This window comes from Petaurus breviceps, unplaced genomic scaffold (genome assembly GCF_028583685.1).
Source record: "Petaurus breviceps papuanus isolate PSGF00001 unplaced genomic scaffold, PetGlider_PUasm1.0 99, whole genome shotgun sequence".
Lineage (NCBI taxonomy): Eukaryota > Metazoa > Chordata > Mammalia > Diprotodontia > Petauridae > Petaurus > Petaurus breviceps.
The window spans coordinates 11,113,607-11,137,930 of record NW_027187465.1 but is presented as its reverse complement, the minus strand read 5'-3'; the positions used below and the strand labels follow the sequence as shown (position 1 = coordinate 11,137,930).

Genomic DNA, 24,324 nt, shown 5'->3' with positions numbered 1-24,324 from the left:
CAGGGTGTATTTTGAAATCAGGACATGGGGACTGAGCAAGAAAAACTCATGTAAAATTTCTCCTTACTGACTTACTGAAACCCCTCTCTTTAGCAAATGCAGTTAGTTCTACCAACCAGGTGACAGGAGGAAGCTGTAGACTTCCAGTTCATGTATAATTATAAATGTATTTAATTTTAGCATAGCAAGAGAACTTAACAAATCTTCAAAGACAGGCATTCCCTTAAAAATGGAATGAAAAGCTTCTAGGAATTTTTATCTCAATTAAATCTCATCTTTAAACTCTCAAACTTACCACTAACACAAAGAGGCAAAAACTTTTAGTATAATTACAAAACAAGCACAATCATAACAAAATTCCAAAGAACTGGACAGTAATTTTATGGAATCTAATGAAAGTTACCTTAAAGGAAGTGTTCAAATTTATTCAATTCAGAAAGCATGCCACATCTTCCAATAAAAGTCTTAAATGAATTTTAAGTGAATATATTCTACATGAAATTTAGAAAATAAATTTTGTGAAGTTCTCTGTCTGGTCAGGCACAGTAGGACATGCCCCTGCAAGTCTGCTCTTGCAGGAGAAGGGGATTAGATGGTCCCAGCAAGCCTGGCACCAACATGGGGGGTAGAGGTGGGCAAGCTCCCTTGAGGGGAGAGGTCAGGCTTCCTAGGGAGCTGGCTCAGGTCAGAAAAACCGGGCAGGTTAAAGCCTTTGTCCAGCAGCAGCATGAGTGGCCACTGTACTTCCAACCTGAGCAAAACACAGACTTGGTCTCAGAAAAAGAAAGTTCTGAGTCTTAGAGTCTAATATAAGGGTCAGCAAGCCTGTTTCTGAAGGTCCTCAAAGAAGGGCTTTTACATTTTAAAATACAATAAAACTTTATTTAGAAATGTAAAAACCATTCTTAGCCTTCAAGCAACTGACTGAAGCTGTACTTTGCTAACCTCTGGAGTTATTATATAATATATAATAGAGAAAACTAATATAGAAATATAGAATATATAGAAAACTAATTACCCAAAAGAACGGGTTTTTTGGGATCCGTTTTTTTAAATAAGAATTATAGTAAAACCTTGGAAGGCTGAACCTATTTGTCTTCCTGCTTAGTGATTCCTTAATGTGGATCACTGGGAGATAACAAAAAATCGTCCTTTAAGAAACAGAGTCGGGGTGGCTAGGTGGCGCAGCGAATAGAGCACTTGCCCTGGAGTCAGGAAGCCCTGGGTTCAAATTTGGCCTCAGACACTTAACACTTACTAGCTGTATGACCTTGGGCAAGTCACTTAACCCCAAATGTCTTGCCTTCCCCTCCCCAAAAGAAAAAGATCTGGGGGCTTTAGTGGATCTTAAATTGAAGATGAATGGGAGAGGTTAGGCTTTCCTGAGAGGAGCAGAGGGGAATGGGAGGGATGTAAAAAGGAAAATGTATGCTTGATGTTAAGAAAAGCCTTGAGAGGTGATGGGAGTTCTCCCTTGTCAAGGCTGGATGACTACTTGTTAGGTATATTATAGTGGGGATTCCTTGGGTGTATAAATTTTACTCAATGGTCCCTGAAATTCCTTCAAACTCTCAGATTCTGGGGGACTTTGTATTTTTGCAAGAATAAAATCAAATTCAGTTACTCTTTTTCTTTTTTTTTTTTGCTTTCTGGAGGGCAACTGGGGTTAAGTGACTTGCCCAAGGTCACACAGCTAGTTTTTGTGTTAAGTGTCTGAGGCTGGATTTGAACTCAGGTCCTCCTGATTCCAAGGCCTGTGCTCTCTATTCACGGCCCCACCTAGCCAGCCCCAGAATTCTTTAAAAAACAACAAAAACAAACAAAACTAGATCTACAGTTTCATCAGCAGAAAGCACCTTATGGCTTCAGGGAGTTTCCTGGGGGCACTTAGAGGTTCTGTGGCCTGCTTAGGCTCCAGAGTTAGAGGCCAGGGCTCCACCTGGGGCCAGAGGCCCTACAGTGTATGACCAACAAGCACAGATTCCTGTCTCTTTAACTGTGGTTCCTATCATCACTTCCTTGACTGGTCAGTGGGCAATGGAATGAAGTTAGCTTTGGGGTTTCAGGTCCTCTCTAACAGACAGGAAACCTCCAGCTCCATCTGGCCAGTCAAACGTGTACCAAGCAGTGTCACTGCTCTGGCGTCTCTGCTTCTGCCTCACTTGGGGCTTTTTTAAATGGCATCACTTTCACTAGGGCTTAGTTAGGACACTCTTTTCAGAGCTAACCCCTCGCTCCTTAACTTGCCGCTCTCCTCCTGTCTTTTCTAACGCTTCACGAAAGAGCAGCAGCAGCTGACACCAGGTAACACTTCAGGTTTATGAGGCACTTGTCATCATTATCTTAAAAGCCCAATGAGGTCAGCGCTGACAGCCCAGGCTCAGCGATGCGAGGCCCTACTGGGAGGCCCCATTTGAGCCTACGTCTCTCCTGGCTCCAAGTTCAGGGTTCCTGCCATTAGACCAAGGGACTTCTCTGTAATAGAGATATTTCTGTTTTATTCACTTAATCTGGCTTTACCTTCCCTGTAATCATCAAAGCAGACTCTTGCCTTAGAACAACTAAACACCTGCTCATTTAATTTTCTTAGGTGATGCTGGGTGTCCTGTCTCCCCACCAACTACTGAGGGTAAACTAGCTTTCTATCCTAAAATCTGTACTAAGACTAATAAGACCTGTTCAGTCTGGAGGAAAAGCATGAACACCCCATAACCATGATCTTTTCCTTCAGCAACCCCCGCCCCCATTAATAATGAATAAACAAAAAACAAATAACAGCAGAAATAGCTACGTGGCCATTTCAATGTCATGATAAAAAAAATACTGTTCCTTGTTTTTTGGCTAATCCCTGTTCCTGTCCTCCCACCCCCATATTATTCACCCTTTATTAGATTATTAAACTTTAGAAAACACGTGGCTATCCACTAATGAATTCCATTGGTTTTTATCCTGTGATTTTTCTGTATAGATTCTCTTCCATAAAGCTTTTCTCTGATGCCTCATCATAGCATGGAAGTGACCTTGAGCTCTGGAAGGCACAGCTGGCAGAGCACACGAGGCCTCAAACACGGCTCAGGGGCAGTCAAGGGGTCCAGAAGCACACCCACTTTGGATGGAGAGGCTCATCCTCAGCAGGAGGACCGGTGGGGGTTTAAGTCCTTGGCCATAGCAACCAACGAAACATTAGGAGCTTCATTCCACTCTCACAGTGATGATGGCCAAGACGCAGGAATGGGTTGACACATACAGAGAAGGGCACAGTCTGAAAGCCATTTTACACACATTAAATTAACTGCCAGTCCCTGTGAGAGGTGTATTATTGAGCAATGTGCTGACATACTGAGGCACTAGGAGTTCTGGGTCAGGATGGCTAAATAGCAGATACGCTGTCCCAGCTCCCACATAGTGACTCTCACAGAGCCCTGAAGTTCATAAGACGTCAAACAGTGATCAGGAAATTCTGTGAGAAATTCTAAAAGTCATTCCTTCCATCCTAGAACCACAGAGGTGCTCGACTGAAGCCCATGGAAAACAGTAAAGTCCTTTCCGCCCCCCTCCCCATTACTGCCTCCAGTTAGCCCAAGGCAGGGCAGGGAAGGCAGCAGTGTGGCACCACAGCAGCCCGGGCCCAGGGCTCAGAGGCTCCCAACGCTGTCCTGAGAGTCTGACGAGGTCTTCAGATCCATCTTCTACTTAGAAGACCTAACGCCGGCTTGGTCCCACACGTCCAGAGAAAATATCTATTCTTTAAAAAACTTAAAGCAGAAAAATTTTCAGAAAGCTCATTACCTGAAGCTGCCATAGACGATGAGGAGAATAGAAATCAGAAACGTTGACACTTGACTGGAATCCACCAGGGAATAGGCCCTAGAGAAACAAAGAAAAACAATATATCCATGCACTTCCAGAAGATTCTGCCTTTTAAGAATTACAAAACAGGCTATTTAAAAACAGGTTATTAAGTTAAAAGGGATAATTGTCATTGACATTTATGGCCAAAATACATTTAAAAAGAAAAGTTTTTTCCTTCAACTTGCAGAATGAATCCGTAAGCCCACAAATGATGACGCTCATCCAGTTGCTAAAATGCAGTTTAAGAACCTCACATTAAAAATTCTACAAAGTAGCCTAAATCAGCAAGGGAGGCAAGGCCTGTTACACAAAGGCTGGCTAGGTACCTGAGTCCCTCTTCTCACTGCTGTGGGTATTTTAATGTATTTCAACAGATGCTCAATAAAAATCTATTGATTGAAATGATGAATGTCCCACAAGGAAGTCACCTCTCTCAAAAGAGATGAGCTCCATGACTGGGGGGGTGGTCCCTGAAGCTGTGACTGAACTGTGTAGGCAATCTCCCTCTACCAAAGTGCAAGTTAGCAACCTCTTTCTAACTTCCTGTTTCAGAAAGTTGCTTCAGATGTGGAGAAATTAAGTCGCTGATTCAGGGGCAGGCCTTGAAAATCAGGCTCCTGACTCTGAGGCTGGCCTGTCCAGGATCCACTAGACCAAACAGCCTCTTATCTAGAAATACAGACAGGAAATCTTAAGTCCCTGGATGTTGCTACCTCTTTGTCTCTTGCTGGCTCCTGTTTCTCTTCTCTTCCATCACATTTAATCAGTTTTAGTTTTGAGGTCCACTATCTATCTAAGAACCCCCTCGCTGTTACTCCCTGGAAGAACAGGCCTCCTCACTATCCCCCAAAACGCCCTTGCTCATCTCTACCTGTTCATCAGTCCTAGCTGTTCAGGCTGTAACCCATGCTTGCTTTATTCCTTCCCATCTATCTAGACCTAATCCGTCTATCAAGACCCAGGTGAAGTGGCATCTTCTCCCAGAATCCTTTCCTGATTCCTTTAGCCAAGACTGAATGCTCTCTGTTCTAACTCCATACTGTCAGTCGCCTATTTTTTAAAAATATCATCACATGGCTATTTTATCACTGTTTCACACACTTTAATTTTATCTCTCCAACCACACCTAAGTTCCTCAAAGTAGAATTGAAATAGTTCAAAAGAAACCCAAGCTGTGCAAATTTGGAGAATCCAGTCCAAATGTTTGGATAGACTGGTTGTGCCCAAGCTGTGGTAGAGCATTCCAAGCTTGCATTGGTCCAGCCCCCTGTAACTTGACTCTAGCACAGCGCTATCTTTTTGGTCCTCTTGAGAATGAAGGGGCCGTGTCTTATACTTATGTGGCCTTTAAAGTGCCTAGCACATAGCGGTTATTCAATAAATACTTACTGCCTGAGTTAACAAGTTCTTGAATGTGCCTCCATATAGTTAATAAGCAAGGATGGCCAATCTCCAACGGTCCTGGAGATTTTCTACTACTGGTCTTCATCTATCACCGCATGGCCATTATTTTGGCCTCTGTTTTTGGAAAATGCATGTCATGCTGCTCTGAAATCTCTGAACACAGACGTCTTTCTCTTTTGGTAACACTTTCAGTGTATATTATTAGCAATAGAATTATTGAGTTAAAGGGTATGCCTATTTTTCTAACTTTTACTGTGTATGAAAGATTCTCTCTAAAATGATTCTCCAAGTTTATACAAGATAAATTTGATTTAAATCAAATTAATCAAACTAGAGCTTTCTGTGAATGAAAGAGTGATACCATAATAAGAGAGAAAAAAATATCATTATAATGACTTCCATGACTCCATGATGTTGCACCTCATGATACCCAGGATAGAGATTTCTGTTTCCCCTCCAGGGCAGAATAAACTGGGAAGTCATTCCTACCTAGTTGTCAGCCTCACCTCCTCACTTTCTCTCACCTGCCCCTGACCCCCCAAATATCTAACCTGCTGCCAGCACCTGTTGATTTTACCTTTGCAACACCTTTCATATGTTCCCTTCTGTATTCTGACACAGGCCCATCACTTCACAGTGGCTACTCCATCAGGCCACTGGCTGGTCTCCCTACTCCATTCCACCCTCTGTCAGCTGTCAGACATCTTCAAGCACAGACCCATAATTAATAAATTGCAGCGATTCCCTATTTCTAGGATCAAAAATAAAATCCTCTGTGTCCCATTCAAAGGCCTCATTAACCTGAACCCCTCCCTGCTCTTCTAGTCTTCTTTTAACTCTTACACTGCCTCCATGCTCCCCCTTACTCTGATACAGTGACCCAGGCCTCCTGTCTGACACCGCGTGAACACTATCCCCCCACCTCAAGAACTAGAGCAATATCAAAGACCTGCAAATGGGCAAAAGCTTCCATTTACAAGAAGAGAAAAAGAATGAAGCCTACGAATGACAGTCTACTGCACCTGACGCCAATCCCAGACAGAATCAGAACAAGAATTATTAAAGGGATTGCTCTGTAGATACTGGTGTGCAGAGATCTCATGATATTGAGCCAAAATAATTTCCTCAAGAAAACCAATCTCATTTCCTTTCTGATAAGGTCACTACTCTGGCAGATGGGCGAACAACGGCGGACACACTCTACTTCACCTGGATTTTGCTGAAACATCTCATGCTATTCTTGTGGAACAGAAGGCAACAGGGAGCTATCATTAGCTTGAGAGAAAACAGGTGAAAGGGACAGGGCCCGTGGCTTATTTCCAGAATGGCTGGACTGCTTCTCAGCTCCACCTACAGCAAACACAGCTTTGGGATGTCATGCCTGGGCTCCTGTACTGTTCCACACAGTAATTTAATTCTGATTGATTTTGCATGTGTTTCCCTTTTTCCCCACCAGGATGCTGCTCCCTAAGGCAGGACCCTGTGCCCCAGGGCTCTCTGCCCAGCCTGGTGATCCTCAGCATCTTTCTCAATGACTTGGATAAAAACAAGTTTTTCAAATTTGCAGATGGCATAAAGCTGGGATGGAAAGATAACATACAGGAAGCCAGAGTTGGTATCCAAAAAAAATCTTAAGTTGAATCAAAGAAGATGACATTTTATGGGGATAAATGAAAAGTCTTACTCTTTTTTTTTTTTTGCTTTTTGGAGGGGCAATTGGGGTTGACTTGCCCAAGGTCACATGACTAGTAAGTGTTAAGTGTCTGAGGCCTCATTTGAACTCAGGTCCTCCTGATTCCAGAGCCATTGCTCTACTCACTGTGCCACCTAGCAGCCCCAAAAGTCTTATATTTAAGACCAAAAAGTTGACCTCACATGAACAAGATGGAAGAAGTAGTGATTACCTAACAGTTTGGGGTGGGGTGAGAGAGAGAGAGAAGAGGAGACAAAAAGAGAGAAGGGCAGGGGGGAGAGACAGAGACAGACACACACACACACACACACACACACACCTCAATTCCAAACCTGGGAGTGCAGGTGGATGGCAAGCTCAATGTGCTAACAGCTGGGAAAGAATATAAAAGAAGGGTAATCCTCCCACCACACTCTTCCCTAGTCAGAACACTTTTGGGCCACCTAGGCAGCTAGGTGGCATAGTGAATGAAGTGCTAGGCCTGAGGTCAGAAGACCTGAGCTCATATACAGCCTCAGATCCCTGGGCAAGTCACTTAACCTATCTGCCTTGGTTTCCCCAACTGTAAAAATGGGGACAACACTAGCACCTAACTACCCAGGTTGTTGAGAGGATCAAATGAAATATTTATAAAGCATTTAATGTCTGGCACATAGTAAGCGCTAAATAAATGCTTATTCCCTCACTAATTCCCCTCCCCACTCTGCCTACTACATAAATGATGCATAAGAAATGATTCCTTCCCCCCTCCCTCTCTCCCTCCCTTTCTTCCTTCCACGTTTAAAAAAAACTGGAGAGTTTTCAAGGGAGGACAACCAGGTGAAGAATGGCATTAAATTTGTACCCCATGAACATCAGCTAAATGACCTAGGCCAGGTACTCCGGCACAAGGAGAAGCCATGGACAGGGGAGCTGTTTAAGTGTTGGACAGGATGTCATTGGAAGAGGAATCTGTCTGCTCCTGTCTGGTCCTAGAGCAGTGGGTGTTAACCGCAGAGAGGAAAGGTGAGGCTTGATGTAAACAGAAAGATGCTAAAAATGAGGGGGGGGGGGGGTGTCTTCAGACGGGGGTGGGTGGCTGCCTGGCAGGCACAATGCACAATGCACAGGGAGTCTGGTTTGGGTTGATGGCTCCATGCCCAGCACAACCTCATTTCCTGAAGACTTTTAAATCGCTGTTCCCCTGTACTGTTCCCAATCTGAATTTATGTCATTTATTTCTTTACTAGAATTTCTTTACTAGAATGATGTGTGTCGTCTTCCAAAGATTGTTCACACATGTTCTTTCCAGCCTCGAGGTCTTGCTGCCACAAGTCTGACCCATTTTTAAGCAGACTTCATGCCAATCCCGCGTGTTTTGATGAGCTCCACTGATTTCCTTCCAGTCTCCTAGTGGTAAGCTCTTCCCTTTTAAGGTCCCAAGGCTTTGCTTTTGTCCATTCCACCACTTGAATTTTATGGAGTGTCTCCTTAAGCAGAGGGGCTTCATTGAGATTCCCAAAGATCTCTTCTGGGATGCACGGTCTCCAGTTTCCTTCTGTCTCTGAATATTTCCAATGCTAGATATCAACTCAAGACAAACTTCCAGGCCTTGTGCTCTTTCTAGTCACTGCAGTACCTGGCTGCCCCCTCAAACAAGAGAGCAGATTCCGAACCCTTTCCTCACCCAGCCCCTTCGGCCTTTCCAGTCTTCTCACTACTTACTCTCTGACTCAGGGCCACTGGCTTCCAGGCTCCCCTACAAACAAGTCCTCCATCTCTCTGCTCTGGGCATCCCTCCTCTGTTCTACCTGCTGACCTCCCTGGCCTCTTAGCCTTCCCAGCTAAAATCCCACCTTCTACAGAAAGCCTTCCCAAACCCCTCCTAATTCTAGTGCCTTCTCTATTTCCAATTTATCCAGCATGGGGGGTTTGCTTTGTCTATGTTTATCTTCATGCTGCCTCCCCTATTCTACTGTAAACTCCTGGAGGGGCAGGAACTAACAGTCTTTGGCTTCTCTCTGTAAAATGGGGACAGCAGCACCTATCAAAGTTGTTAATGGCCGCTAGGTGGCACAGTTGAGCTGAGCTCCTACTGGGGGCCCAGTCCACCTTTGGCTCTTTCCTCTTGCTTTAAACTTTCCACCTCTGGCTCTGAGAACAGTAATTAAGACAACTCTGTAGCTGCTGCCTGAACCAAAACAACCCTCCCTGGCCACCATTCTCTACGAGTTGTCTCTTGGAGAGCAGGGACTATCTTGCTTTTGTATTTGTATCTCTAGCGGTTCTCAAAGTGAAGTCAAGGGACCCCTAGGGACCCCAAAGACCCTTTCAGGGGGTTTGTAGGGTCAAAACTATTTTCATAAGAATACCAAGACATTTAAATTTCTAATACTACATAAAAGCTCTTTGGGCAGGGGTTCTCAATAATTTTAAAGAGTATAAAGGGGGCACTTTTAAACTGCTGTTATTTTGATATTGGAATCCCTTCCTGATGCAGTTCCTCTACCCCTACACAGGTGAACTAAGGTTCTTGATAAATGAAATTTATGAGTTAATAATTACGAAGAGGAGATCTGCCCCTTTGCTGCCAAAGTGATCTCCTGGAATCTGGGCTCTACCCCAGACAGTCATGGCATGACAGACATGCCGAGGAAGAGCTTGTATGAAAGGATAATACTATCACAAAGAACTCAATTTCCATTAATATGCTATAGATATAACAGGCAGAGCAGAAAGACCCTGGGCTTGGCATCAGAAAGAAATGCTTAAACCCTGGCTCTGCTGCTTCTAAACTGTGACACTGAACCAGCCAGTTAACCTTCAAACAAAACAAAACAAAAGTATAAATGGGTCTGTCCTGAAACCCCAAAGCCTGAGAATGGATGAGTAAAGAGCTTAGAGCCCACCTGCCAAGAAAAGACAGCACCCCCCCCCCCCCCACCCCAAGCTCACATTCTAATGCTGGCGCTCTAGAGCTTACCAGAGCTCCTTATAAACAGCAAGCACTTGATGGAGACTTTTTCACTCATTCCTCCTGGCTTCTTCTACTCGGCCTACAAACAAAACTGATCTGATCTCTAGCCTAAAAAAAATTGCTAACACTTAACCATATCACTCCAGTAAGCTACCACCTTCTCTTTCCTCTCTTTCACAATTCCACTTGGAGAAAGAAGAGTATGCATTAATTTCCTCAGCAGACATTCTACAGTTCTTTGCTGGCTTCAAGGAAGTTGCAATCCCACAAGGTCACCAATGACCTCTTCATTTCCAAACCTAATGGCTTTTATTCAGCCTTCAGCAAACCGCTCTCCATGGCATCAGACACCACCATCTCTTCTCATCACCTCCTTTCTGTTCCCCAGCTTCTGTGACGCTGCTGCCCTCTCTTCCTCTTCCTACTAACTTTTTTGGTCCATTCGCCTCTTTTGCTAGGCTTTCTTCCTCCTGCTCTCTAGCATGAATATCCCCCAATGCTCTAATGTTGGCTCCATCTCTCCACACCAGTGTATTGTATTTTTATTGATTTTGTTAAATATTTCCCAATTACATTGCTCTGGTTCCCCTGTACTCAGGTCGCGAAGGGGGATGAGAATTTGAAAACCCTGCACTATATCACGCTTCTAAGAATTATTTCTAACCTATATAGTTCTAAAATACCTACAGTGAAACAGATAGCAAAGCTGTATCTCATTTTATGTTCTACCTTTCTGTGCCATCAAACAGTATCTGGGCAAAATACTCTAAAGGAAACCATGGAAAATTTCGACAACTTCAAGCCAGAATTAGGATTCCCAAGCCCCCCCAAATACCCTAACTTATAGTGTTTTTTTAATAATTCACATACTATCGTACTTTCATGAGCTTTCTCAACAAAAAATCACAAAGTGATTTAAAAAAGAATATCCTGGGGTGGCTAGGTGGCATACAGCACCAGTCCCGGAGTCAGGAGGATCTGAATTCAAATATGGCCTCAGACACTTAACACTTACTGGCCGTGTGACCTTGGGCAAGTCACTTAGTCCCAATTGTCTTGCCTTCCTCCTTCCAAAAAAAATTTTTTTAATAGAAATAAAAAAGAATATACTTAGGTGTATAGATTTCTCAAATGGTAAATATTTTTGGGAAATCTATCCCTAGAAGAATGCAGAAAGGAACAGCAAGAGTTAGGATGTAGAGACCATATAATTCAATCATCAGGAAAAAGGATGGGAGTAGATCACAGCAGGCCTTCTTAACCTGAGCCCTTGGTAGCATGGTGAAGCCTATGAACCCCTTCTCAGAATAAAGCTCGCAAATGTATACAGTAAAATGCAGGATTACAAAGGAAGCCAATATTAATGAGATTGTTATCAGAAGATATATATATAGCCTTTTGGAGGGCAATTGGGGTTAAGTAACTTGCCCCAAGGTTACATGGCTAGTTTGTGTGTGTATGTGTGTGTGTGTGGATGTTAACTGTCTGAGGCCAGAACCGAACTCGGGTCCTCCTGACTCTGGGGCCAGCGCTTTACTCACTGCACCACCTAGTCGCCCCCAGAATATTTTTTAAAAATGCAACTAGTTAGTTCATGGACCCTAGATTTAGAACTCTTGAACTGGATGCTTCTAAGGGGCTTTCCAGCTCTAAATCCAACCCTGTGTAAGAGCAGGGCCCTAGAGAGGGGCAATATCTGCCTGTGACTTTCAGTTAGTTGTAAGTCACAGATGTGGAATTTGAACCCAGATCTTCAGACATCAAATGCACTATAACACCACAAGATGTAATGATCAAAAGAAAGTCATATTCTATCAGCCACTGCTGTTGATGCTATAAAGACAAACATGTTTCAAATATAAAAAATAGAATGGAGTTTAGGTACTGTGACTTTTACAAGGATTTCTCTAAAAATGTACACTCAAATGCCTGTTTAGGAAACTATGGCAAGAGAAGAAGATGCAGAAGAAGCGGCCTGGTACGAGTTAAAACATGACAAGGGATGGCTGCTGTAAGCCCCTCAAATACCTGTGGGCTCTCTGAACAACCCCATCTATTACAAGACTCCCCGGTTCTTCTGCTTAACAAGGTTTCAGGCATATGCTCTGTGGTTTGTCTATGTTTATCATCTGTGTTTAAACCAAATTGATTATTTTTATTTCCTTTTTATTTGGAGAATTTTATCTAAACAAAGGTTCGTGGATTTTCTAGGGTTTAGTGCTCATTATTCATGACTGTATGTAGCTTTAGGCTCACAAAGCACTTCCTTACTATCAGCCTCTGGCTTAGTGAGAGTGCCAGTCATCCCAGGTTAGAGATACTGAAGCGAGTGCCCGGCACAGGACGAGAGGGCAATAAAGGGGAAGCTGCCAACAACGGCCCTGCCCCTCAGTGACTTGGCCAAGGAGGGTAATGAAGAGGTCATCTGCTCAAGTGAAATGATTTACACCATCACACACAAACCACAAATTCTTTACTCCATGTCCCCTGCCATCCCCAATGCCTTCCCCTTTGCCTTTATAGGACAAAGAGCTACCACAAAGTCCTCTCACACCCAAGTTTACATTCTGCACTCCCCATGATTTTTAGAACTAAACTTGGTTTTTAATAACTGCTTTGCTGTTATACCTATTTCTGGCAGCTTCATGGGCAAGTGCTAATAACACATATCCTGTTAAAAGAATGCCAAAGAGAAAACACAGAGATGACTGTTCTTTGACACGACTGCTGGCCTTGCAATTACACAAGGAGAACATTCTCGTCTCCCTTCCAGACCAGGGAAGGAGGACTTGAACTCAACACAGATTGTATCTCAGGCAGACCTTTTCTTATAGGCAATGGCCACACAAAATGCTATCACATTTTACAAGGAGAACTCAAATTTGCTCTGAGGGAAGAACTTATGGGGGCTGGCCCAATTCTTTTGTTGTAATGAATTTTGTTTTAATCCTCATCTTGGACGCTTGTATTAATGGAATCTAAGATCATGTTCACTTTTTCCATAACACTGCTGACTCACACTGCCCATCCTTGTTCACACCTGCACATCTGTCCCTGCTATATTTTACCTTTTTCTATCCATTGTCCAAGGCACTTTTCTCTCCCACCTCTGTCACCAATGTCTGTCTTCATCACTCACTGATAAAAACAGTGAGTGAAGCACACCCAAGGACAATCCCATGGCAACCTACTATCATTAAAGAATCCAGTTCAAGAGGTGTGAAAGGCAGCTGGAGATTCGGGATTGGGGGTCAGCAGAGAGACTTGGGCAGGACAGGGAGATCTGAGAATCATCAGCAAAGAGATGGTCATTAAATCCATGGGAGCTCATGAGATGACCAAACGAAGCGACATGGAGGGAGAAGAGAAGAGGTCCCAGACAGAAGGCCTCTGGTCAGAAGGTGTGACCTGGAGGAGTAACAACCAATTAATTCCTTCTTCCCCTTCTTCCTGGAGGGGTGCTGGGGTCGGGGAGGGTGGGGGTGCTTAGACCGATAATTTCACTGGGGGAAGCAACTCCAGATGAAGAAACTCCCTCTACCAATGCAATATTCCGTGACTCAGAAATCTTCAGGAGTTGCCTACGGGCACCGAGAATGCTTTTAGTCCAGTCATTCAGCAAGCGCAGGGGTGGGGGAACACACCACAGGAGCCCATGCACTCCTGAACCCAAGCTTGGCTTTCTACCCACTATTTATTTCCGGCTGCTTCCTTATATGTCTCACTTATGCTCTACTCCCATCTGTCACTGTTTTATGACTAATGATCTGTGGCTGTGCTTCTCAAATGGTATGGCAAGGAACTCTGAAACAGTTTGGTGCTTTTTAAAAACGAACTTACAGTTCTTTGTTAATAGGCACAAAAAACATTTTTTTTTTTTTAGGTTTAGATTTTACTACAGGGATTGTGCCAAAGTTTTGTCTGAACTGAAGGATTCCATCACTGTGGGAAATCCTGAGAACCATTAATTTAGTGTAATGACAAACCAACTTCCATCAGAATGGCGAAATCTTATTGAACCAACTAATATTTAAAAAAAACAGTTCAGTCCCTAGAGTATTAAAAATGTTCTGATCATTCCACTCTCTGGTCAGAGCTTATGCTAAAGCTTTCTGGGGCAAAATGCATCAGTTCTTGCCATGAACTGCTGACACAAAACAGACTGTGATGGGAAGGAACCACACCACCTGACAGAGCTTTATGTACACTGGCTAAGGCCAGCTCTCATTCCCTGCAAGACAAAACATGCATTTATTTATAAGGGAAAGAGAAAGTGTTCACCCAGACAAAGTAGACAGGGACTAGTTGGCTCGTGCATTATTTGTATGATTATGAGACTCATTTACAGGGGGAGAATATTTTTTTTAAACAATTCTAAGACAGCTTTGTATTAAAGCCTGGTAATACCAATTATCAGCAAAGACATATGTTTGGATTTTCAACAGGTTGATGTTATATTTTTATAGAACTTAAACAAAATGAACTGCCTTAAAATGTGTGAAAGCAAGTGTTAACGTAGTTTATGAGAAACAATATTTTGACAGGGAAATTTTCATGAATGTCCAAAAAAATTATTTTAGGATTTGTAATCATAAAACCTGTTATGGATATTTTTAAAAGAAAAAAACGTTATCTAAAGCAAAAAATATTATTGATTTTAACCATTAGTCTCTGATAAAAGCCTATTTCATGCAGTACTGAGAGTAAAAACTGTTAAATATAACTGTGGAAACAAACCTCTTAAGAGCACTGACATGATTACTAAGTTTAAAACTTCAAGGGTCAAAATGTCCAAAGATTTATAAAAACGTACACCTTAGGATTGTCACTCAGATCTTTTCTGGCAGCTAACCTCTCCCACTGACAAATCAAATCTATTCCTTGAACATGGAAGGAAAAGCCTAACCAGGAGGGCTGCCTGGCGTCCTCAGCTCCTGACAAAGTAAGCTGGACGGGGTGCAGAGGGAAGCTATGACCTCCTGGGCCACAGAATGAACAGGGCCCCCAAAAAGGCAAGAGACAGAGTTTTGCCAAGATAATAACACAAAGATCAGGAGAGTACTCAAACACTATGCCGAGGTTCAGGCTCGCTTTTTAAAAGCCTCACTATATGGAGGAGGGGTGGGGGTGGCTAAGTTACCAGACAGAATATTTCAGTTAAACAGTTTAACTACCGATGAAAACTTATTTTGTTTTCATCATGAGTAACACAATAACACAATAAAAGAAATTCCCCTAACTTTGCAGTACCAAAGGTCACCAAATAATCACATTTCAAAAGCAGTAAAAAGATAAGCTGTCTGCTTTCACCCTAAATGAAAACTCCAAGTGAAAATAACTCAATATATACTAGAAACTCAGGTTTGAAAATGAAGAAAATTGATGACTACTGTTTTGAAGAAAAAAAAAAATAAAACCAGACCTGTAATTTCACTGGCATAGAGAACTCTTGATGGCGAAACTCTCCTACCAATACAAACTGGCACCTGCTCTGAAGCTTATTGCTCTCTCACGACATTGAGAGGTTAAGTGACTTGCCCAGGGTCACAAAGCCACTACGTATCAGGGGTAAAACTTGAACCCTGGCAGAGGCTGGGTTTGGGATATGGAAGCTATTTATAAGAAGGCTACAAGATAAATTGTCCTCCATGACCTCAGAGGATTAAACAAGATAAAATTAAGGAACAAGTGGAAAAAAAACAAACAAACCACAAACCGAAACATCCATTAAGCATTTACTTCGTGCTTCCTTTTCTGTAAGGCCTTGACAACAGTATAGGGAAAGTTGCAGGTTGCAAAGAAGCAGATATAAGCTTGTGAAGAAAAGCTTCCTGACAATTTCTGCTACACAACGGTGGAATGGGTGGCTCATTCCCCCTCACCAGGATCTCCCAAGGTATGACTATTCACTGGCCGGGTCTAAAGGGGATTCTTGTCAGGGGTGGGTTGGACTAGATTGCTCCCACCTTCCAAAGATCCCACTTTGTGTGCAGAGAGAGGAACTTAAGTTCAAATCCCATCAAACCATCTATTCAAATTGTAGTCTTTTATGGTAAAGATAAATTATGTTAGAAAGATCTGATCTGATCCAATCCAGTGAACATGGAAGGGCCCACTAACCACATATAGAAACAAAAAATGAAAAACCACTTGGGACCTTGAGCAGCTTATATTTTACTGGAGGGACACAACCAAGAAACCTCTAACTATATATAAGATTATTTCAGAGGAACAAAGCCCCAGCTAGCAGTGGGGCATCAGAAAAGAAGTGGAGGGGGGAGGGGTAGGCTAGGTGGTGCAGTGAATAGAGCATCGGCCCTGGAGTCAGGAGGACCTGAGTTCAAATCCAGCTTCAGACACTTAACACAAAAACTAGCTGTGTGACCTTGGGCAAGTCACTTAACCCCAACTGCCCTCCAAAATGCAAAAAAGGAAAGAAAAGAAGTGGGGGCAAATGAGCTGATAAAACACTAGGGATTTTAAAAGGTGGGCATGAAGATGGAATATATAAGGGAAACAGTGTGTCCAAAGGCACACAAGTGAGAGATGGAGTGTGCCATGTTTGGGGAATAAAAAGTGGGCCTGTTTGATTGAAATGTCTGAAGGAGAATGATTTAACAGGAACCTAGAAAATCATGTGAAAGACAGACATAGGAATAAACAAGAGTGTTCCTTAAAATAAGTATTACCAGGGGCGGCCAGGTAGCACAGCGAGTAAGAGCACCGGCTCCAGTGTTGAGAAGACCTGGAGCTCAGACACTTAGCACCCACCCAGAAACACCTGGCCGTGTAACCTTGAGCAAGTTACTTAACCCCGATTGCTTAAAAAAAAAATTTAAAAAATAAAATAAAATAAGTATTACCTATCCAAAACCAAGAGTCAACATTCCCTGTAATGGGGGTAAGCAGAGGGCCTTTCCGATAAGGTCAAAGGTAAAGCAAAGATGTTCTCTATTTCCATTACTATTGAATATAGATGTAGAAATGCTAACTATAGCATTAAGACAAGAAAAAGAAATGGAAGAAATGTATAAGAGGACGCACAATTATCACTTTTTGCAGAGGTTATGGTAATTTACTGAGAGAAATCTAAGAAGTCAATTTAAAAATTAACTGAAACAATTAACAACTTGAGCAAAGTTGCAGGATATAAAATAAACTTACACAAATCATCAGCATTTCTGTATATTACCACAAAATCCAGGAGGAAGGGATAAAACAACTATAGAAAAACATACAATATTTGGCAGTCAACCTGCCAAGACATACACGGGCACTACACGAACACAAAACATACTTTACACAGAGATCTCAATAACTGGAAAATATTAACTGCTCAAGGATAGGCCGCCCAACATACGAAAAACGACAACATCACCTCAATTACGTCTCTAGAGCCACACCAACAGAGCTAGAAAAAAAGTAATAGGTGTATTTAAGAAACAAAAGATTTAAGTATATCAAGGGAATAAATGAAAAATAAGTAGGAAGGAAGAAGACCTGGGCAGTACCAGATCTCAAACTACACTATAAAGTAGTAATCATCAAAATAATCTGGTACTGGGCAAGAAACAGAGAGGAAGGAAGGAGAGAGAGAATGAAGGAATAAGCATTTATTAAGCACCTACTGTGTGCCTGGGGCTGTGTTAAGCACTTACAGATACCATCTCCCAACAACCTGGGAAGCAGGTGCTATACTATCACCCATTTTACAGCTGAGGACACTGAGGTTTACAGATGTTTCTGAGTTTGTCCTTGAATGTCTCTATCACCATCTGTTTCTGCTGAATGATGAATTCTTGCAGCACTAGCTGGGCTATTTGGTTTTATAAAACATTATTAGGCAGTTACTATATGTTGTGTCTAATACTCTCCACCACCAGATGGCGCCATAGTGTGGAGAATGCTGGGCCTGGAGTCAGGAAGACCTTTGTTCTGGTTTCATTGTGACACTAGCTGTGTGACCCTGGGCAAGTCACTTAATCTCTGTTTGCCTCAGTTTCCTCGGCTGTAAAATGGGTGTATGTGCCTATGGTCTGTGAGGCTTATGCCCACAATCAGTGCCTCCTTTCTCTCCTTTCCCCTTCTCTCTGGAGGCAACTGGGCTTAACTGACCTGCCCAGGGTCACACAGCAGGCCACATTTGAACTCAGGACCTCCTGACTCCAGGGCCACTGCTCCATCCTTTTCACTTTCTTCTAAACTTTCTGCAGTCTGACTTTTGGCCTTATCTTCTCCCTCCACGCTGTCCTGCCTGGTGGTCTCAACAGCTCCCATGGGTTTAGTCCTCTCTGCTCTGCAGCTGATTCTCACCTACTTACTCGCCCTGACCTCCACCCCGCAGTCCCCTCACATCCTCCTCTCTTCCCTTCGTCCCCTTTGCCATCCTCCCTGCCACTGCGCTGTCCACCTTGGCGTCATGCTCCACTCTCACCTGCATGGGTCATACAGCTAGTCTGGTTCCAAGTCTTCTGGTTTCTCTTTCTGACCTCACACAGCTGATATCCGGCTACAGGTCTCAGTCCCCTCGTACAGCAGTGCACCGGGCTGCTGGCCGGGCTCTGGAGCTCCAGCCTCTCTTCCACACTCCCATCCAGTGACACTGGCCTTCTCTGGTTTCCATCTCCTATCTATCTCCACCTACTGCCTTCCCTCAAGACTCAAGCTCAAGTCCCCCCTTGCAGATCGCTGACACCAAACAGAATGTGTATGTGCAGGCGGGGCCTGCTGCCGGCTATCTCTCTGAGGTCAGGAACCATGTTTTTTGCCTTCTTTTGTGCCCAGTGCCTGGCACACAGCAAGCACTTAAGGAGTGTCTGCCAGCTGACCAGACAAGTTCAGAAGCCATTGTTAAATCAGTGCAACTGCAGAAATGTTTTTTAAATGGGCTTAATCATTGTTTCTTCTTAGGAAAAAAAAATTCTGCAAATAGCAGTTTGCTCAGTAAGAGAAGACTGAGGCAAGGAAGAGAATCACTGGAACACTGGGGGTGACTCCGAGATGTTAGGCAAACACAGAACTAAAGTGGACAAGCACTCATCTGTCTCCTTAGGAAAGTGTGGGGAGGGAGAAGAGAAAAGAGAAGCTGGGGGAGGGAGGTGAGGACAGCTTTGACCTGTGTATTCCTAGCAGTGGAGACAGTGCTTGGCAGATACTGGGGCCAGCTCAGCCCCTGGTTTACTTCTGGTTCCACTTGGTCACTGCTTGAAGCACCCAGCCTACCTTCCCATGCCATAGTATGCTCAGGGGAAGTAAAAATTAAGAAGATAAACCTACTTTTGATTAAAACAAAACATCTAGACAGAACAGAAATCACAAATTTTAAAGTTGGAAGGGAAACCAGTGGTCATCTAGTTCAAAAGGAAGCCCTACTTCACCTACCTGACCCATGGTTAACCAGGCTTGGCTTAAAGGCCTCCCAGGATGGGGAATCAGTGTTAATCAAACTGATAATTTGGATTATTTACCACTTTGTTCCCTTCTATCGAGAAACAATTATAACACGGAAAAAAAATCCACAGAAGACAAAAATATCTGAATCCCCAAGTTTCTTAACAGTCTTCAAGACACAACACAATGAAGGTGGTGCCCTAGTTACTATTACGTTTAGGCTCAAGACAAAATTTTTTAAGTAAGGTGAGGCCAATAATGTTTTTTTCCTGAATTAAATATTCCCAATTCCAATCAGAATACAAAAGTTAATTTGAATGAAACATTGGAGAAGGTGGAAACTTTGCTGTCTTTTGAAAAACCAAATAACCTGAAGAAAGGTACAGCAAGTACTTAATAGAGACTCAGTGATAATCTCCGATATTCTAAGTTTATGGCACTGGTTCATGAGACCACAAACAGCCTGTTAACTGAAACAGTTGAAATTGTCATAGTATTCTATTCCCCCCCAGATTCCTCTCTCTCCTAATTCACCAGGCTCAGGGTGTCACCATTTTGCTCGTCAGATAAGAGTTTCTGGAGTGGTACTGTTTCTGTTGTTCTTCATGAGGAAAGGGGATCCACTTTCTGCCTATTCAAAGTATAGAAGCAACGAGAAATGGTACATGCAAGATCACGGTGAAAATGAGAGTGATGCTTGTGTCACATTTTCCAGTTCCTCTCTCTTAAAAAAGGGTTCAAAAGTTCAGTCTCCTTCTCTCAAGTTAGAAACAAAGGTTTAAGCTTTCCCACAATCATGTTAATTAAAGAAAAACTGAGCTGAGTTTAAGTGGTTCAATACTTTCATGAAACACTAACTCTAAAGGCATTGTTATCTCAGCACCACCTTCAAATCACTATGTGCCAGGGAAACTTATTATCCCTGATAACTTTAGCTCTGAGAAACCCCAAGGACATCTGTATGTTGTCCTTGAGAGCACACAAGCTGACTCGGTCTCATCTTGGCAGGGCCTCACCACCCAATTAAAGGTATTCCTATCCCAAGTGTCAGCGAGTCTACTAGCCCTGGTCCACAATCACTCTAGGGTCCTAGTGTGTATGCCTTCCCTTAACATGGCTGACCACGACCCCTCACCCCATGACCCCAGTATGACCTCCTTGCCCACTCTGTGCTGTGCTTACAAAAATGAGCTGCACCTTCAAGTCTTTGTCTTTGCTAGAAACTGAAGCAAGCCATCGGCCTCTTTATGAACAAGTTCAGTACCATCTTAATAAGCTGTTATTTTGTTCAGAGAGAATGTGCCTCAGTCTCTTTGCTGAATTTCACTCATGACAAAATCTTATTTACAGTGTAATGTTTTAACCAGCAGTAGTTGCCTTGGTTAGATGCCACCTTTTCTGGGTCACTGCACTTGACTGCCAAACAAGCAATAGCAGTAAATTCCTCTATCCTGTCATCTTGAAATAGCAGAAACTCTATTTTCATCATCATCTGAAAGGCTCTAGATGCCCAATTACCCACAGTCCCATTGAAAGATTACTGCATAAGCAGCTGCCCTCTCAGCCCCAATTGTTCTCTCCTGAGAGGGGGTACAGTGGCCAGGGAGAGATGCAGCAGTCTGGGTCAGTAATCTTCTTCATACAGTAGTGCAAGAAAAAACGTGGACCATCCATTTATTAAGGCCACATGCACTCAGCGACAGCCACATGCTGCTACTTGAGTAGATGATGATCTGGGTGCTCTGTGCAACAACGGAGACAGCAGCTTGCCCAGTCATTCTCCTGTGTCCTTCCCTAAGTTTTTCTTTAGTGCGATTCTAGCTCAGGGGTTCTTAACCCTTTTCATACCATGAAATCCTATGGCAGTTTGGTGGAGCTTATGGACCCCCTTTCTAGAATCATGCTATTAAATGCATAAAATTTTATAAATAGGATTTCAAAGGAAACCACTTCTATTGAAATAGTTATCCAAACATTATTAAAAAAAAAATACAGGGACCCCAGGTAAAGAATCCCTGATAGGTGGTGCAACTGGACTATTCACCAGTCAGTCTTCATTCCTGCCACCTGGTTTTCACACTGACCCAGGCTGGTAAAAGCCCTCCCTCTCTTCCCTTCGGTTTCAAATGAAACTCACAAGAGCCCTTGAGTCTAGGCTGCATCAAGGCCCTCAGGCCTTCTCTAAGAAAACTTTGTTACCACACTGGTATGCCTAAGCCAAATGCTGCTGCCCTTGTTTTCAGTACCCCAACATCATCCATCCGCCTACTGTCTTTCCCTGTTTTCAGCACACCACTCCAGGCCTCACAGGGTGTGTCCACATATCTTTGAACATGATTAAAGTGCAACGATCTGCCAACAGAACTGCGAAATGCACCTAGCCTAGGTTCGTGCTTGCTTTTCTTTCCCTGCTGGGTAAAGGGACAGGTTCCTCTGGAAGGAAGATATTGAAATAACTAAGTAGACTGTACTAAGTGGCTACTTCTGCAGCCTGCACAGGCCCAGCTGACTTGTTCATGATCCTTGGAGCAAGCCCTCAGGGAAAATGCGGCAGAAAGGACAGCCTGCAGACCTTGTTTAGAGCAGAGTTTGCATATGACAAAATCTAATGACTTGAACTTGGAAGACTGAATCAAAAGGGGGGGGTCGACTCTATTTCCTAAGTCATTGTAAATTGGGAAGAAACGCAAGTATAACAAATTCAAGTAACAGCAGTGTTAATTTTAGAAAAAAGATTGTGAAAATGCAAAGCAATAAAATTTGATCAAAACTGGGGAATCCCCTGTACTACTTAAAACATCATTTTAAAGGAGAATCACTTTCCAATAGCATATATAAAGAAACCAAGCAACCAGATGAAACCTCTAACTTTAAAGTCAGATATTTAAAAAAGCAGAGCGAAGGAAAAACAATTTCCTGAAAGAATTCTCTTCTGCCTGCTATTCCAATGCAATAGTGTGAAGGATTAATATTTTTATTTTTTTGGAGTGGTATAAAAAGATGTATCAATTTATCAAGTCTTCACCTGGCAAGATGTTCTTCTAGCTCAATGGCATCAAACTCAAATAGAAATGGGGACTTCTGAACTGTATATAAGGATTCCTGGCAGGTCAAACGGTGACTTGGAAAACCAATTATTCATGTTATATTCTTATTTATTTTGTTAAGGAGTTCCCAAATACATTTTAATCTGGTTTAGGCTGTACTCAGGTAAATGTTCTGGGGCCGCTTTATCCTAACCTGTTCATCTCTGAAAGAATTCACTGTCTGTCTTTAGAGATTTACATCAGGGAACACCCCTCCACTGGTCTGCCTTCAACACTGAGAAATAAAATGCTGCTGAAATCTACAGACAGACTCTTAAGAATTAATAAGAGCCTTTAACACATTTCCTAATTTAATATTATCCTATTATGAAAACATCATAACAGTCTGAGCTATGAACTGCATCGACAATGGACAGTTTTCTTGGTAGATTAACACATTCAGTATTAAACTTCAACAATTTTACACTGACTCAATAGCACAAGTGGGTCAGAATTCTTCTCTCAGCTCAGCTCTTTTTCTCCTCAGTCAAAGATATTCTGGCCATTCTGGAAGACAGCCTAAGAGCTTCTTTTTGAGGAAGATATTGGTGTGGAAAAGACAGTCAAGTCAAATTCTCAGTTAGTGTTTAAATTACAGTACTTGTCCAAGTTGGTGTTAGCTTGCTTCTCAAAGCATTATAATCTTCTACAATTAATAGGTAGAAGCCACAAACATTCAAATAATCTGTATTTTGCCTGTTGAAAAGACAAGACACAGGAGAATAAGTAACCTTTAAAAAAAAACAAAAGGAATTCTTAAAAGATAATTAATCCAAACGCAATCAGGCAGTTTGATACAGGTCTCCCTGAAGTCAGTTTTTAAGACTTTCTCTTACTCTAAAACCCATGTTAACAATTCAAAGGCTGCTACCTACGTAAAATTCCACTGTACTCATGCTTTGTCGTTGATGGCCTTTCTGTATTTAGGTACCTAACCACAGAAAGGCATATGAGGACAATTAAAGTAGAGTTTTAAAAAGTGTATGACAAGATTTACTCTCCAGAGTTAACATAGGTTTTAGAGTAAGAGAAAGCCTTAAAAACTGGCTTCAAGCAGACTGCTGCCTGATTGCATTTGGATTCATTATCTTTTAAAAATTCCTTTTGTTTTTTTAAAAAGGCTACTTATTCTCCTGTGTCTTATCTTCCCAACAGGCAAAACACAGATTATTTGGGTGGCAGTAGCTTCTGAATTCAACTCCTTCATTTTAAAGAGGAAACTGAAGCCCAAAGAAGAGAAAGAACTGGGGCAAGGTCAGGTGCCAGTGACTGCAGGGGAGGGTACATGGAGAGAAGAAAGTGGGGAAAGGGCCATGCCTGGGAGCACAACATCGTGTGTAATGATCTGGCAGAAGGATTCACTGACACTCATGTATCGACGGCATCATAACGTCTGCAGGGACATCAGGCGATTTTCTCACAGCTCCAAGCTTCTCTTACCTAAGAGACTATTCAGACTCCTGTCATATTAAATGTGGGGGGTGGGGAAGAGGGCATTTACTCAGGGCCTGTTGTTCCCCAGTCAGTCAGTCAATGATCACGTAGTAAGGACTTGCTGTGTGCCAGGCCCTGTGACAGACTCTGGAGAAACAAAGGCAGAAGAGGGCCCTCGAGCACAATAAGCTCACAGTCTGGATTTTAGTTGGGACTTGAAGGAATGGAGGAGGTGAAAACACAGGAGAGAAGTTCAGGCATGGAGGGCAAATAAAGAAGATGCCCAGAGATGGAGTGTCCTGTGTAAGGCAGAGGGGGCCACGTCTCTGATCTAAGGGCACGTGGTTCTATGATGACGTAAGAAGACTGGAGGGCTAGGAGGGCGAGCTTAAGAAATGGACTCTATCTCAAGGCAATGGGAATAACTGGAGTTTACTGGAACGGGGAGAGGCTTGAAGCAGGCAGGCCTAGGTGTGACTGGATGAGAGAGAGAGAGAGAGAGAGAGAGA

At 42.9% G+C, this 24,324-nt stretch overlaps 1 protein-coding gene across 1 annotated transcript in view; it reads right to left on the bottom strand.

Moving 5' to 3' along the window:
• SPPL3 (signal peptide peptidase like 3) overlaps window positions 1–24,324 on the bottom strand; it is a 144,504-nt gene that overhangs the window by 49,393 nt on the left and 70,787 nt on the right. Inside the window, exon 2 of the mRNA XM_069081616.1 lies at window positions 3,790–3,867. Coding sequence (XP_068937717.1) covers window positions 3,790–3,867 — 78 coding nt within the window. The remainder of the gene's footprint in view (window positions 1–3,789; window positions 3,868–24,324) is intronic.